General features: G+C 36.1%; 1 protein-coding gene across 1 annotated transcript; it reads right to left on the bottom strand.

The window, feature by feature from the left end:
• Window positions 1–11235: 11235 nt before the first annotated feature.
• On the bottom strand, window positions 11236–14387 carry LOC118878310 (dentin sialophosphoprotein-like). Its single transcript, XM_036820453.3, has 3 exons — window positions 14105–14387; window positions 12365–13997; window positions 11236–12257 (listed from the first exon to the last, which is right to left on the bottom strand). Exons 1-2 carry the CDS (start codon window positions 14111–14113, stop codon window positions 12807–12809), a joined length of 1200 nt encoding a protein of 399 aa, XP_036676348.3. The 5' UTR covers window positions 14114–14387; the 3' UTR covers window positions 11236–12257; window positions 12365–12806.
• Window positions 14388–14825: the final 438 nt, after the last annotated feature.

The following is a 14825-nucleotide window of genomic DNA, read 5'->3' on the forward strand; positions in this document are numbered from 1 at the left end:
TGATTTTCCGTATATTCATGCACACATGCACATATTGTGGGTGCGTGTCCGACAGTTCGTGTGTGTGTGTGAGTTCGCGCTTACCTGCCGTCGGTAATTAATAATAAATATGTGAATCGAGCGTGAGAAAAGTAAGTTTTAAGGAACTTTTTTTAATAATGCTTGAGTGTTTCATTTTTGATTTAAGCAATCATATTCGATCAGTTTCTTAATAATAACTCCTTTGCAGAGCAAATGATAACTTTGGGCCAAGAGATTCTTAACTTTAAAATGTTAAAAAACTGATTTACATTGGAACACTTCGAAAAATTTAAATTCAGCCAAATATAATAATTTCATTATTCAGTATTGTTTAATTGGAAATATTCATATTTACAAATTTCGTGTGTAAAATACAGTTTTCTTAACAATAAAAGAAAAGTAGGTAATTCAATAATGAATATACTTTAAAACCACTGAACATATTATTTAATAATGTTCAAAAAATATTTTAAAAAATACACAGAAATATTACGATTCATCTTATATTACTGATTTCAGTATTGCTGAATTGAAGATATTTGTACCCAAAATAATGTCGTGTATAACAGAGAACATTTTTGATACGTTTTGAATTTATACAAATTGTAATGGATCGACTTTCTTCCTACAATTTTCCAAGTGTTGCATGTGAACAAAGAAATTTGTGTGAGAACACACTAAGAAAAATAACTTTGTTTTGTTCATTTCTGCTGCCAAATAATATTTTAAACATTATTTTGCTATTGCTTCCATCTCACTGAAAGTTTAAAACGAGGAAATATAGCCGTATTTCTAAAGGGTGAAAAAAGTATCTATAATCTATCTATTTTTTGCACTTCGTTCAAACTTGTGTCATCGAACTTCAAATCGAGCCGCAAGCCCTAGCTCGAACTCCAACCGTCCAACCGGGTTTGACCTGATCATGAGATGTGACCAAAGAGAGGGACCCAGAGAGAGTACCGAGTGTAGAGCGAATGGAGGGCACAAAAGGAGTAAACAATGATGGAGAACGCCAGCACAAAGGAGAGCGAAGAACAGAGAAGTACAAACATTGAGAAAAATGAAAAAACCAAGAAAAGTAAGTGGCGTAGGCGCAAAAGAATAATACTCGCAAAACGGGTAAACAGACTTATACACGAACTTCGAAAGCCCATAATAAAGCCGAAATAATGCAAAATCCACATAAATATGTTCAAAAACAAACTAATACGTTTCAATGAAAAAAATGTGCATATATAAGGTAGGTAAACAATAGCGATTGGAAAACCCCATTTCCGCAGTTTAGAATCGACCACAAATTGAATAAAAAGCTTTCATAAAACAGTCATTTTTCCATACTTTCTTATCTCTTCATTTTATTTTTACACTGACTTATCTCCCCTTAGTAAGCTTTAACTGCAGTTTTTCCCTCCAACGTTTATTTATCATCACAACCCATATATCATTTTTACAACTGATAAAAAAGTTTTGTTAAAGAATACAAAGAATATACTTATAAATCTTATTGCAGAGTTTGCATAAAAAAAATAAATAGCGATACAAAGAATACTCTTACAGATACATAAATCGTAATTGCAATCTTCTTGGAAACACATGTATGTATGAATAACCTCTGCAAGTTTTAAAGCGTGAACAATACTTTCTCGTAACGTAGAATTATAACTATGATAATATATATCATTTATGATAACATATCACATAACAAGTAATAAATTATTCAATTATCAAATTTTCAAATTGGACGCGGGCTACTTTAAATTTTTTCAGCAATTTATTGTGTTCGAATCTCATTTATTTAATTTAGGCCTGACGGGTTTAAGATATGTATTGAAAATCATGTAATGCAGGAAAATATACCAAATTTTAACCATAGTCATTCCCAAATAGAAAGTTTCTTAAAAATATTCAAAATTGTATCTTTACAATTTATTAAAGAATATATTATTAAAAATATATTTATAATATTTTATTCATTTAGATTTTTTTAATTTATTTTAATAAGTTAAGCATCAATCTAAAGAATTTTGGGGAAGATAAATCTTTTTTTAACCTTTTTTAACCATTTGTACAATTCGATTTTCCAACAACTTGGAGTCTTAGAAGAATTTAAATTTGAAAGTTCAATTTTTAATGGAAAGTAGAGCTCGCAGTTTTTCTGAAACATACTTTTTTTTTGCAGATATAATGCGTCAACACTTAATCCACGATGTGCACGTTTTGCGCATTATTTCGATGTGAAGTGGATTCATGTTCCTACTGGTCCTCAAATGCGTTTTCAGAAACTTGTCAATCGGTTGTTATATTTGCCATGCTATCTCAAATCATATTCTTCAGATGTTTTTTGACGGCCGTTTTGCTTGGCCGGAAAAGTTTTCTAAAGTATTTTTTTTTGACTATTACTATCGCGTGATTTCGATCAGGAAGACGACAGAAGAAATAAAAAAAAAGATGGTCAAGCTGTACTCTCAACTCGTTGCCTTAATGCCAAAAGCAAACAGTAACACAGTAACCACAGGCAATCCTTCATCATCTTCTGCAACATCTCACAGTCTCAGTTCAAACTTGAGATTTCTCAGCTTCTTTCTTTTCTTTGTGCTTGTTTGGTGGACACAAGTTTATTTGAAACTCCACTGTACTCCATCCACATCCACATCCACATCCACATCCAGATGCAGAGAGCTCTGCCTTTCCGCTTGGGCCATAATTGTTGTCAAAACGAGTTTTCGATGAAGTGGTCGGGTTGCTCTGGTTGTTGTTGTTGTTGCTGCTGTTGTTGTTGTTGTAGCTGCCGACGAAGTGACCGTTGCCGTTTCTGTTGTTTTTGCTGTAATCGCTGCCTACGTTAGACTTAACTACAGCTAACCCAAACTCCAAAATATAACTTAAGGCAAACTCGAGCAAGAAACAAGAAACAACGTACACACAAAAAAACTATTGGGTCAAATTTACCAATATAATAGTTAAATTGTTTTAACCCTTCGAATTCTCACCTTAACCAACGAAATAGTTACTCTCCCAACAACAAAATTCACACAACTAACTATCTTAAGGCAGTTTTACTATTAAATACCAAAGCAACAACAAAATGTACATCACTATTTTTAATATATTTTTTACATTTACCCACTATTTAAAACCCAAATACATAAAACTCTTTTAAAAAAATGTTGGCTTTTAAAATTTTGTATCGGTTTTTGATGATTGGTTCCCGATCTTCTTTATTTTAACGAAACCAAACATGGTTAATAAAATATATCACTGGGTTTTTCGGGTATGCATTACAAACCAGTAGGTACCAAACAAGCATTTGCAGGTTTGCCAATAAAACCACCTCAAGCAGACTAAGTTATACAAGAGGTAAGTGGGTACACACAAAAAATGGATCCCTAAATATCAAGCCTTTTTATTTTGGTTCCAACTTTACCTAAAAATAGGGTCACAAATACTTTCAGCCCTTGAAATATAAATATTCAATTTTTATTTATCGCCTTTACAGTCTTCCAAGATTAATTTAATTTTTTTTTGTAATTTCAAGCTTTGTTATCATTGCCAACCTAACTAGGTACAAAAGGTGGCTAGTTGAATACAAAAATTGGTCTAAAAATATTACAGTTTGGTTAAAACTTTACCAAAAACAAGGTTACAAATAATTTCAGCACTCAAAATATGAATAACATTCATATTAACATATTCAAATTTATCTATCGTCTATAGTCTGTTATAATTACTTTGAGAATAGTATGACCTCTTTTATCATTGCTCCGTGAAACACTGCAGTGTTTTGCAAAAAGCACTTGGAGTTGTTATTATCCCCCTGGTGCCAGAGAACAATGACTATGCTAAAAATCTAAATTGTTTAGATATTCTGTGCACCATTTAAAGCTCACGTGCGAAATGGAATTGTTTCGTTCACATATGTGTACAAATGCGACGGAGGTGCTGATGCATCGTCTACCCCCAACTTTGGGTGACTTTCGTCCAATTCTCATTCAATGACCTCAAAGGTACGACTTGTTTGATATTTTCCGTTCGCGGACGATTGTACCTTGGGTTGTCAACAAATTTTCGATAACGTTTGTGTCAAGTGAGTGGGCCGGTGGATCAAAAAACACGGGAAACGGTTACAAACGGGCAATGTTTGAATAATGCCCGACTTCGGGTCATTGTCTTGATGAAACTTAATAGTCAAACATGCTTTACTTTAAAGACTAGAAGTAAGTTTAAAAGCCCTTAGGATTTTTAGCTTCTTCGTGCGAGTTTTACTCAAGCCACTTGGAACAAGCGAAAAGTTTGACTCGTCAGAAAATACAAAGGTAATTGAAAACGATAATCCTCATTGGAGTCCCCTCTGGCCAATTTTAATTATGATGTTACGATAATCCCTATTTAAGTCATCTTTGTGTAATGCGTTACTTCATTCTGCCAGCTTATTGCTATGTTTTGAATAGTTTATAATACATTTACAATTTATACATTATACATTTATTATTTATATCGAAAGTCTTTCGACCAGCTTATTTGAGATAAGCATTACCTGCTATCCTATATTTTTCCAGATTTACATACTTTCTTTAACTTGTTGGGCTAGTTCTTATAAAATATCTGAGATACAGTTCCCCGCCTCTATCTGAATCAAAAATGTATAAAAATATATATAATTTTTTCCAGCAAAGTTCGTAGTGTTGGTAAATGCCTGTTTTAGGAGGATGCCTCTTAACAGATCAAAATAATTATGAAAGAAATTGACTTTTTCATACGAAAACTTTGTATTTTAAAATGAAATGGAAATTCTATTTCTGTCAGCTTCAAAATAGAAATTAATTGAATGAAGAATTCCATTCCTGTCATATGCGATTAGAAAATGTGGTAAATACAAAATTATATGATCGAAATTCCGAAGTGTAAAATAGTATTTAAAAACCAAGACCATGGGTATATAGCTGTTTCCATTGTTTTCATTGTTTAAATTATTAATAAAAAAAATTGTATGCGTTAAATTTATTAATACGGATAGTTACCTAACTGTAAAAAAAGATTAACAACTATTCAAGATAGTGATGTGTATTTTGTAGTGGCTTTGGTTAATATTTAATAGTAAAACAAGAAAAAACGATGTACAATCTCATACTTTTTAATGACTGGTCTATTAACAAAATATTGAAAAATTGGGACGCTAGAGGGGTATTAGTGTTACAGTCGTTTGTGGACGTTAGATTGGGCGTGCGCAGGAAGCCCAATGCCAAGTCTAGACGAGTCTAGAGTAAATGGGTATTACTCCACGAGTAACGGGTATAAGTAGCTACCATAAAATAGTCTGTTGTGCGTATTTTGTTGTTGGGAGAGTAACTATTTCGTTGGTCGATTTGACAGTCCGATGGTAGCATTACCATTTAACTATTATATTGGTAATTTACCCCAAAGTTTTTTTGTGTGCACGGTCTTTTTCTTATTGGTAGTCTTGGTTCTTTGGGTCTAACTTTCCAGGCCGCAATATGGTTATCTGCTGCTTTTCCTGCTAATCGTTTTCTTTTTAGTTTTCCTTGGCTCTTTTGCTTTTCTTCCATTGCCTGCAGTTCTCATTCGCATTCGCCCCAAAGGATATGGATAAGTTCATGAAAACAAAAAAGTGCCGCGCCAAAAACAACGCACACATGTATGTATGCCCCACGCACACGCACATACCAATACATGGGCAATCGCACCCGCAGACACAGGCACACATTGACGGTTCCGCAGGCGACTAACTGTACTGCATGGCCAACCAAAAAAAGAAGAAAAACTAAAAAACAAGGGCTTTCTACTCTCAGTTAAGTTTTCTCTCCTAATTTCTGTTGTTCGTGCTTTGTCCTCTTCTTTTGTTTGTTTGTTTCTTTTTCGTTCTTTCTTAATTTTTGGCAACGTCAATTACACGCCAAACTTCTTGCCTGAGTGCTTAACCCCTAGCAGGTAGCCACAGTTTGGTCATGGGTTAACCCTCCAGTAGGCACATTTTAAATTTGTCAATCCCTAGTCTTTTTAGAAAAATGCTTATTATTTAAGTAACCTATAGGAAGTGGCAATGAAAAGCAATGACGATCAATTTGATCTTATGCTCTACTAAAAATTAACTTACATATATCAATTTGGTAATAGTTAATTCCGAATTCGTTTTTTCTAACATACTCATTTGATTTTAATTAATACCGAACGTGACTTCCAAACAATACCTTTTTTAACAAGATTAATAATTTGATCTTGGTTCATATCGATTTGGTATATTAATGTGTTCAACTTTAAATTTGAATTGATTCAATGTTTAACAAAATAAAACTTTAATATTACAAAGTATGACTGTTAAGTGTTAAGTGATCTTTAAGTAATATCCGAGTGGTTTTTTCGAAGGTATTTATCTATTGGAACATTCAATTGATCTTTTCGGAGATTTTGAGCACGATGATAAAATTAATATTAATTTATGTATTATTAAAACAGAATGGTTTCTCCGAACGTATACATCCATTGGATATTATTTTAAGATCATTTAAAAAAAAAAAAGTGATACATTGAAATATTAAACAAGTAGTTTGTATGCGCATCCAGATTTAAAAAAAGGGATTATGGATCTTCGATCTTTCGAATATTCGATTGATCTTTTCGAACATTACTTATTGAGCAAGACGATCAAATTGATTTTAATTTGAATCTATACATTAAAACCGAGTGTTTTTTCGAAGATATATATATCCATTGGCTATTGTTCTTAGGATCACTTATATAATAATCATATTTTGTATTATCAATGTATTATTTTGTATGCAAATCCAGAATAAAAAAAATATATTACTGATCTTATTTTAACATCTGTGTAAGACTGGGTTAATGGGAAGTTTGAAATGATCGGGGGGAGTTTTACAGGCTTTTTGGGGTTAATGGCTTTGGCCTGAAGACCGCACTTCACACATGCATGCATACATAGGTAATAAAAATATATATTTTTTGCTGCGTTGCCTTGTTTTTTTTTTTTTTTCTTTTCTTCTCCTTTCTTTTCTTTCTCTCGGAAACGCAAATGATGCAGTCCGTTTGATTCATTTGACATTACAATTGCTGCAGCTGCACTTTATTGTTGTTGGCGATGCTGCATTTTGCTTCAGTTTCAGTTTTCATGTTTTTCCAAGTTGTTGTTGTTTTTGCAGGTAAGTCGAAGATGAGTGTCGAACCGGTTCAACTGGTACAAACACACACACACACACACTCAGGCAGTACTTGCACTCACACTCCCCCTATCTCCCTCTCCCTTGCACACAAGCACTCCACTCACTTAGTGCACTATCTCCCTCGCTCTCGCTCTTCTCTTTCTATACCTCTCGCTTTTGTTGATCTCTCCGCTCTGCGTTCTCCGCTATTTCCAAATATAATCGCCTTTTGGCGAGGGGGGTGAAGTAAAGGTGGTTATGGGGGGCGGGGGGATAGTATTCACGCTCACTTGCAAGTAACCGAAAAAAAAAGAATATGAGTAATGCACTCGAACCGCAACACCCGCGTGTTGTTTTTTCTTCTCCTAATAACACTCGACGCACGCGGCGGCACACTCGGCTCGCGACTTTTCGTGTTTCGTTACCCGCCACTGGCCATCAATTGGCGGCAAAAGCAAATGCGAGGAAAAGCCAGAGGCCAGAGGCAACTTTCCGCACTCGAACGCGACTACGACTCTTATTGTGCGTGTGTGTGTGTGCTGTGGGGGCGGTGCGCTCGACGCTCGACGTTCGCCTGTTCGACTGGCAACACTGGCAACCTTCGCGACCGGCGTTTGGAATCACACTGCTAGACCCGCAAAACAAAAGGTGCGCCTGGACGCATTTCGAACGCGGCGCCAGAGGCGATACTATCGAATCGCTATCGCATGTTGCAGCCACCACCAGCGAACGTGGAACTCGCCCCCACTCCGTAGCCCTCTCTGCATGGCTCTTCCTTTAACAGAGATGTAAAGTTGCAACGTTTTGTAACAGTGCACTATGGATTGAAATGTGCACTATAGCATAAAGCATTCCGTACATTCCTTCATTTTGTACGGGAGTAACGACTTTATTTCGAACAACTAGATTGTATTTATGAAAACCAGTATTTTTAAAGACATTTTGAAGGATTTACTACACCTTTAAGGCTACAACTTATTATAGAACGGATGGGATGTGAAACTACCGAAAACTTGGTTGGGACCTTTTTATCAACTTAAGTTGGCTTAGCTCTGCTGTTATAAATAGGTCTTATAAATCGAGCCAGTGTACTTTTTGTGCTATTAATTTGGTCGTGGATGTATAAATATTTGGAGTCAATACCTTTAAAATTAGAGTTTTTGCCCATGCTGCAGTACCAGAGGAATGTTAGAACACGTATTGGGTAAACATTTCTGTTAAATAAATGCTGAACCCGAACAAGTGCGACGTGCGACTTGCGACGCAGATCTGTATGAGAGCACACCGAACCCCATCGAGCCAAACTAAGCCGAGTCGAGTGCAACGTGCTCGATGTCCCTGCAAGCAATCAGACGAGATAACTATCGCCTAAGCCAGAAACACATTCTACAAGACCAAAAAAAAAAACTATTTTCCAAATCACTCTAGATGTTGAAAAAAAAGATAAAAATTAGTTTGCAAGTCTTGTATTGGTTTTCGTTAGCCGTCTTTTTTTCTTGGCGTAAAGTTAGCCAATAATTTTTCGTTTTTCATAAATCAAAACTAAAAATATAAATCTTCGATGTTAAAAGATAATCTCTACCTCATTTTCTTTTACTATATTTTCTACTATACATACATATATTAAAACTGATAAGTAAAATAAAAACAAAATATATTTAAATATGTAAAAAAAATTTGTATTAAACAATTTCCAGTTGGAAAAAACTATTCTACATATCTTTTATTAGTGTTGGTAAACGCACATTTGCTTGACTTCCAGCGAACAATTGTTTTCAACTTCTTAGTCACTAAATATTAACAAGTAGGAAATGCATGCTGGGATTGCATTTTAATGGGTTTCAGAATGGGAACGCAAATCTTCACTTCTAGACTCCATAAGTTGAGTTATTGGATCCCGATTTTAAACAGGGATACCTCTTTAAATTTGGGGTTCAATTCTCTAATAATATTCTCTCAAATCTATTTTTTAAAGGATGGTCAAAGTTTTAACTTATTTTCATATTCGATTTTTCTGTAATTCTACTGGTTTCCAAAATGGAAACCCAAAACTGCAGTTCTTAATTCCATAACTTGAGTTATTGGATACCGATTAAGACGTGCGATACCTCTAAGAAATTGGTGTTGAATTCTCTAATAATCTACATTCAAATCTATCTTTTAAAGGAGGGTCAAAATTTTAACCAATTTTCATGTTTGATTTTTCCGAAATTCCAATGGCTTTCAAAATGGGAACCCCAAAAATGCACTTCTAGATTCCATAACTTGAGTAATTGGATTCCGATTAAGACGTGGGATACCTCTATGAATTGGGGTTTAATTCTCTAATAATCTACATTCAAATCTATCTTTTAAAAGAGGGTCGAAATTTTAACCCATTTTCATGTTTGATTTTTCCGTAATTGCAATGGCTTTCAAAATGGTAACCCCAAAACTGCACTTCTAGATTCCATAACTTGAGTAATTGGATTCCGATTAAGACGTGGGATACCTCTATGAATTTGGGGTTGAATTCTCTAATAATCTACATTCAAATCTATATTTTAAAGGAGGGTCAAAATTTTAACCCATTTTCATTTTTGATTTTTCCGTAATTCCACGGCTTTCAAAATGGGAACCCCAAAAATGCACTTCTAGATTCCATAACATGAGTAATTGGAATCCGATTAAGACGTGGGATACCTCTATAAATTTGGGGTGGAATTCTCTAATAATCTACATTCAAATCTATATTTTAAAGGAGGGTCAAAATTTTAACCCATTTTCATGTTTGACTTTTCCGTAATTCCAATGGCTTCCAAAATGGGAACCCCAAAAATGCACTTCTAGATTCCATAACATGAGTAATTGGATTCCGATTAAGACGTGGGATACCTCTATAAATTTGGGGTGGAATTCTCTAATAATCTACATTCAAATCTATATTTTAAAGGAGGGTCAAAATTTTAACCCATTTTCATGTTTGATTTTTCCGTAATTCCAATGGCTTTCAAAATGGGAACCCCAAAAATGCACTTCTAGATTCCATAACTTGAGTAATTGGATTCCGATTAAGACGTGGGATACCTCTATAAATTTGGGATTAAATTTTCTAATAACCTACATTCAAATCTATCTTTTAAAGAAGGGTCAAAATTTTAACCCACTTTCATGTTTGATTTTTCCTTCACTCCCATGGCTTTCAGACTGGGAACCTAAAACTGCACTTCTGGATTCCATAACGTTAGTTATTGGATCTCGATTAAGACGTCTTTAATATTATTCATTAAAAATATTCTTTTAATCGAGGGTCACTAAGGACTTACCAGATTGGGGTAGTCAAGTGGCAGGGGCGAGGAGCTGCTGGTTCCAGTGACAGTTCCGGTTCCCATCCCCATCCCCATAGCTGGGTCCTCAGGGGATAGAGACGTCCATTCGAGAGCGCCTTGATTGAGGTCTGGCAGGCGGAAATGGCGAAGTTGTCGATTGTGGCATAGAGTAAGAGTATATAGAGACACCATTTGCTCTGCCGCTCTCTTTTGAGACTTTTCCAATGATGCCACTCAAGCGAAAAACTATAATTCGTGATGATTAGGCTCAGCGAGATATGGTTCACCAGCAGGGCGGACATCAGCACGATCAACTGGGCGGTTTCGTAGAGTGTGCAAAGGCTGGTGATGAGGAACGAAAGGAGTAGCAAGTAGAGGGCCTTGCCGCACAGGTAGATAGTCTTCCACAGTTAAAGGATGCAGCGGATGACTAGGGGAAAGGTAAAAATGAGGTATATATAAAGTGGGCGTTTCAAATCACTTCTAGAGCTGTCCAAAAGTAAGCTGTAAACAACGAAAGTCAATATATTGTTGCCTACTTTTAGAAAAACCAAATCATGCTGTCAAACAAAATTTGTACGTGTTTCGGTGTGAATTTTCTCCGATTTTAGTAACATTTTTGCAAAGTCTACTCTTAGATTCTTTTACTTCATAGAAATTTATAAACTTATTTTAATTTTAAAAAATGTGTATTTGCGCGACATAAAAATTTATAATAAAACACATTTGATCTTGCTTGGATGTTATATTCATAATTTAATATTACGACCTATCATCAATATTTGGTACAGTTTTTAAAATCTGGCTTTATTCTACTGATTCTTCCGCGGCAGTTTCCGGGCTGTACTCGCCATCTAGTTTTCCCGCTGGATATGGGATGGAGGATCACTTGACGGAGACTCACGGAATCACTTGACGAAGAATCACTTGAAAAATAACTTGACGAAGAATCACTTGTAAAATAACTTGACACATTGTCAATTGAAGAATCACTTGAATAATCGCTTGAAGGAGAATCAACTGATGGAGAATCACTTGATGGAGAATCATTTGAAGAATCCTTTGATGGAGAATCACTTGATGAAGAATCGCTTGATAAAGAATCTCTTGATGAAGAACCTCTTGATAAGGAACCTCTTGATAAGGAACCTCTTGATAAAGAATCTCTTGATAAAGAATCTCTTGATAAAGAATCTCTTGATAAAGAATCTCTTAAAGAATCACGTGATGAAAAATAACTTGACACATTGTCAATTGAAGAATCACTTGAATAATCCCTTGAAGGAGAATCAACTGATGGAGAATCACTTGATGGAGAATCATTTGAAGAATCCTTTGATGAAGAATCGCTTGATAAAGAATCTCTTGATGAAGAACCTCTTGATAAAGAATCTCTTGATAAAGAATCTCTTGATAAAGAATCTCTTGATAAAAAATCTCTTGATAAAGAATCTCTTGATAAAGAATCTCTTGATAAAGAATCTCTTAAAGAATCACGTGATGAAAAATAGCTTGATGGAGAATCACTTGATAAATTCTTGGACAAGGATGCTCCTGCGGAAGTAGAGCGGTGCGCTCGCTTCCGACTCACAGGCTTCTTGATGAATTCCGATCCCAAACCATCATCATCACCAAATTTCTCGCTGATCCCTCCGCGGGATTTGGGTTTGGATGCAGTTTCAGTTTTGTTTAAAACAGCGGCTTCCTGGGGAGCCTGCATCTTGCGTCCGCGACTGGAGTATCGCGTAGCTCTAGGCTGGAGGACAGATTGGAATGCATTATTATTTTTAAACGGTTAAACGCCGCCTCTCGATTTTCATTAAAATTGTTTAAATACTTGCGTTTATTGCTGTGGCAACTTACTTGTTTCATTTTACACGCGATTTAGGCTTGGTGTTGAGCTATTTAGCTAAACCACAATAGACGCGACGCGCACCCGGATCGAGCAGAAAAACTAAACTGAATCGACAAACAAAGAAGTCTCAAATGTGGAATATTAAATGAATACGAAAATTCGCCTTAATTATTTTTTTTAGTTACTATTTAGTCAGTTAAGTTATTTTTTAAATTTAAAAAAATAATATAAATTTTTGAATACAAAATAAGGTCTTCTCTGCATGAGCTCTGGAAGTAAACTGACTAACAAGACGAAAATCAAATATTATAATTGAATAACAGAAGCAGAAAAAGCAAGGCCTTCTTGATCCTTTTTTGTTTGGTATTCATTTAATATAGACGATTGTATTGCATTTATTTGATTACCAAAGATCGGAAATATGTAAATGTGGAGTCCAGAAGAGCCGATTCAGTTTGGCGGCTTGGTTTTCATCCACCCTTTGCAGACCATTCCCCAAATGATGGTGGGCTCCTGTCCCTCATTGGTGGGATCGGGGCGCTCGGTCGAGTGCTTCCTCCGCTTCAGGGGCGGTGACGAGGGGGGTGTCGGTGTGTCTTCTCTCTTACGCACGACTCCGGACTTCTTGGAGGCCCCGAAGTGCGGACGGACCTCGTCCTCGGAAAGCGAATCACTATCGTAAGCGTAGTTAGGCAGCTGGCGATGGAACGACGAACTGGTCAGGCCGCGGCTTGTGGAAGGACGCGGCTGGAGCAAATCATCTTCGTCCTCCGAGCTCTCCTGCACGGTGCGCCTTGACGAAGAATCACTTGTAAAATAACTTGACACATTGTCAATTGAAGAATCACTTGAATAATCGCTTGAAGGAGAATCAACTGATGGAGAATCACTTGATGGAGAATCATTTGAAGAATCCTTTGATGGAGAATCACTTGATGAAGAATCGCTTGATAAAGAATCTCTTGATGAAGAACCTCTTGATAAGGAACCTCTTGATAAGGAACCTCTTGATAAAGAATCTCTTGATAAAGAATCTCTTGATAAAGAATCTCTTGATAAAGAATCTCTTAAAGAATCACGTGATGAAAAATAACTTGACACATTGTCAATTGAAGAATCACTTGAATAATCCCTTGAAGGAGAATCAACTGATGGAGAATCACTTGATGGAGAATCATTTGAAGAATCCTTTGATGAAGAATCGCTTGATAAAGAATCGCTTGATAAAAAATCTCTTGATGAAGAACCTCTTGATAAAGAACCTCTTGATAAAGAATCTCTTGATAAAGAATCTCTTGATAAAGAATCTCTTGATAAAAAATCTCTTGATAAAGAATCTCTTGATAAAGAATCTCTTGATAAAGAATCTCTTAAAGAATCACGTGATGAAAAATAGCTTGATGGAGAATCACTTGATAAATTCTTGGACAAGGATGCTCCTGCGGAAGTAGAGCGGTGCGCTCGCTTCCGACTCACAGGCTTCTTGATGAATTCCGATCCCAAACCATCATCATCACCAAATTTCTCGCTGATCCCTCCGCGGGATTTGGGTTTGGATGCAGTTTCAGTTTTGTTTAAAACAGCGGCTTCCTGGGGAGCCTGCATCTTGCGTCCGCGACTGGAGTATCGCGTAGCTCTAGGCTGGAGGACAGATTGGAATGCATTATTATTTTTAAACGGTTAAACGCCGCCTCTCGATTTTCATTAAAATTGTTTAAATACTTGCGTTTATTGCTGTGGCAACTTACTTGTTTCATTTTACACGCGATTTAGGCTTGGTGTTGAGCTATTTAGCTAAACTACAATAGACGCGACGCGCACCCGGATCGAGCAGAAAAACTAAACTGAATCGACAAACAAAGAAGTCTCAAATGTGGAATATTAAATGAATACGAAAATTCGCCTTAATTATTTTTTTTAGTTACTATTTAGTCAGTTAAGTTATTTTTTAAATTTAAAAAAATAATATAAATTTTTGAATACAAAATAAGGTCTTCTCTGCATGAGCTCTGGAAGTAAACTGACTAACAAGACGAAAATCAAATATTATAATTGAATAACAGAAGCAGAAAAAGCAAGGCCTTCTTGATCCTTTTTTGTTTGGTATTCATTTAATATAGACGATTGTATTGCATTTATTTGATTACCAAAGATCGGAAATATGTAAATGTGGATTCCAGAAGAGCCGATTCAGTTTGGCGGCTTGGTTTTCATCCACCCTTTGCAGACCATTCCCCAAATGATAATGGGCTCCTGTCCCTCATTGGTGGGATCGGGGCGCTCGGTCGAGTGCTTCCTCCGCTTCAGGGGCGGTGACGAGGGGGTTGTCGGTGTGTCTTCTCTCTTACGCACGACTACGGACTTCTTGGAGGCCCCGAAGTGCGGACGGACCTCGTCCTCGGAAAGCGAATCACTATCGTAAGCGTAGTTTGGCAGCTGGCGATGGAACGACGAACTGGTCAGGCCGCG

Source organism: Drosophila suzukii, chromosome X, assembly GCF_043229965.1.
Source record: "Drosophila suzukii chromosome X, CBGP_Dsuzu_IsoJpt1.0, whole genome shotgun sequence".
NCBI lineage: Eukaryota > Metazoa > Arthropoda > Insecta > Diptera > Drosophilidae > Drosophila > Drosophila suzukii.